The sequence below is a fragment of the Sinocyclocheilus anshuiensis genome, unplaced genomic scaffold, assembly GCF_001515605.1.
Source record: "Sinocyclocheilus anshuiensis isolate Anshui unplaced genomic scaffold, SAMN03320099.WGS_v1.1 scaffold272, whole genome shotgun sequence".
Classification (NCBI taxonomy): domain Eukaryota; kingdom Metazoa; phylum Chordata; class Actinopteri; order Cypriniformes; family Cyprinidae; genus Sinocyclocheilus; species Sinocyclocheilus anshuiensis.
In genome coordinates, this window is record NW_015554117.1 from 1,314,415 (window position 1) to 1,316,655 (window position 2,241).

The window sequence follows — 2,241 nt, forward strand, 5'->3', positions numbered from 1 at the left end:
TGTGTGTGTGTGTGTGTGTGTGTGTGTGTGTGTGTGTGTGTGTGTGTGTGTGTGCGTGCGTGCGTCTGCAGTCAGACCCTTCAGGTGAGAATCACTGATGATGAAGAGTACGAGAAACATGAGAATTTCTTCATCGTTCTTGAGGAACCGCGCTGGCTGAAGAGAGGAATCTCAGGTGTGTGTACAGTATGTGTGTTGCACTGTAAGGACTATGAGATTAACTCTATTAGTTTTTAGAGTGGTTTTGGGCATTCATCTGACATTCGAGTTCAAGTGGTTTCCGATACAGTTGGCTCCACTCCCAGCCCTAATGAGCTTCCTTCCTAGACAGTCTTTTTAGGCTTCATAGGCGTGTTCCAGGCTTTTCCAAATGGAAGACTGCGAAATGATGCTGCTTTATAAGATACCTTTGTTTTTGACCAAAATGTAAATGCACATATATGCCATAAATATAATAATAATAAATAAAAAATATATAATAATAATTAATATTAATAAAGTACAATAATAAATATATATTTCATTCACAATCATATATTTAAATTATAATTTATAAATATATATATATATATATATATATATATATATATATATATATATACAGTTGTTTTTTTGTGTGTTTTTTTTTATATATTAAACTATTTTTTTATTCAGCATTAAAAAGTATCAATGGAAAATAGTTTTTATTAAATAAAAATATAATATTTCACCCAATATTTGTATGCTTTTATTATTTCAATAACAATGATAATAATCATCATCATATTAAAATAGATTATTTATTATTGTTGTTATTATTATTATTATTATTGAAATGATAAAAAACATATACAGATATTGGGTATTAAGAAGAAGAAGAATCACCATCGTAAACAACAACAAGACGACGAAGAAATTATAGGTTTTGGAATATTATTTGTTAGCCTAGCAACCACTTAAAAATAAAATGCATACATGCATAATTTCTGTTAGATTTTAATGCTGATTTGACATTGAAAAGAGATCTTGACAGTCACTCATGCTCCTGTATCACTGTAAAATAGCAGCCTGAGGGTGTTTCTAAGATGGTCACCAAATTCACTGAATTGCCTTAAAGGGACTTTGCTCTGCTGGACTATTTGACACTAATGGATTCAGCTGTTAGCAGTAGTGTTGCTTGCGTGCGTGATGTGCACAGCGCTATTTGTCTGAGCCTTTCAGACCAGTCACTTATGAGATGCCGTTCTTGCTAGGATGCTGTTTTAGTATTCAGAGAAGCAGCTCACTAGGGTTTGGAGCAGAGCCACAGTCATGGGATACATGCATGTAGATGCGTGTGTGTGTGTGTGTGTGTATATGTGTGTTTATTAATGGAGTAAACTCATCTCCAGCACTAACTCCATCTCTCTTGTCCCTCCTTACATCATGCAGCCCTGCTGCTGAACCAAGGTAAGGTTTCAGATCAACCTCTGATCAGCTGACGTGTCCACACTAGCCCTCATGTTACACACTCAGCAGAGAGGATAGAAGGGGCTAAAAGCTTCTCTAAAGCCATGAGGGATGTGATTACGGTGTGAAAAAAGGGATCAAGAGCAGACTGTTGAGAGAGAGAGAGTTCAAAACATTAGACAGAAAGTAAAAAAATATCTCAATGGTAGTTGTCGCAGTCCAATCAATTCCAATTTATACTCACTCTGTTACTGAAGCATAATGGGTTGTGAATGACATTTTAGTTGGTAGATTCACAATCTGGCACACATGCATTCAGAACGTCTCTCAGAGCTTGTGTTGTTTTGTTCGTGTGCGTGTCGTGCTGTGATACATGGCGTCTTATCGATCTGGAGCTGTTGTGTTTTTGATTGACAGGTAGGGGGTGTGCCCTCCGTTTCCGGTCTGTTGTATCTCATCCATTCTTTTCTGTCTTCTGTCTGTGTCCTTTCTTTTATCGTCTCTGGCTTTCAGAGGATCCGGAGGGGCAGATGAGTGCGGAGGAGGAGGAGGCCAGGAGGATAGCGGAGATGGGGAAACCTATCCTGGGGGAGCACAGCCGTGTGGAGGTGGTGATCGAGGAGTCCTATGAATTTAAGGTATCACAGTTAAAAACACTGAAAATTTTTTATTTTTTTTTCCCTTTGAATTTTCTGTAAGGTTTCACATCTGAAAACATAGAAAATAGTCAGTCCATATTTTATTTTATTTTATTTTATCAAAGAGTTCTATAAATTTACTGTAAGGTATCTGAAAACATATTTTTATATAATT

At 36.5% G+C, this 2,241-nt stretch overlaps 1 protein-coding gene across 1 annotated transcript in view; it reads left to right on the forward strand.

Annotated features, from left to right (window-relative positions):
- LOC107669914 (sodium/calcium exchanger 2-like) overlaps positions 1-2,241 on the forward strand; it is a 95,709-nt gene that overhangs the window by 86,745 nt on the left and 6,723 nt on the right. Inside the window, exons 8-10 of the mRNA XM_016462350.1 lie at positions 72-175; positions 1,411-1,428; positions 1,942-2,066. Of these exons, the coding sequence (XP_016317836.1) occupies positions 72-175; positions 1,411-1,428; positions 1,942-2,066 (247 nt within the window). The remainder of the gene's footprint in view (positions 1-71; positions 176-1,410; positions 1,429-1,941; positions 2,067-2,241) is intronic.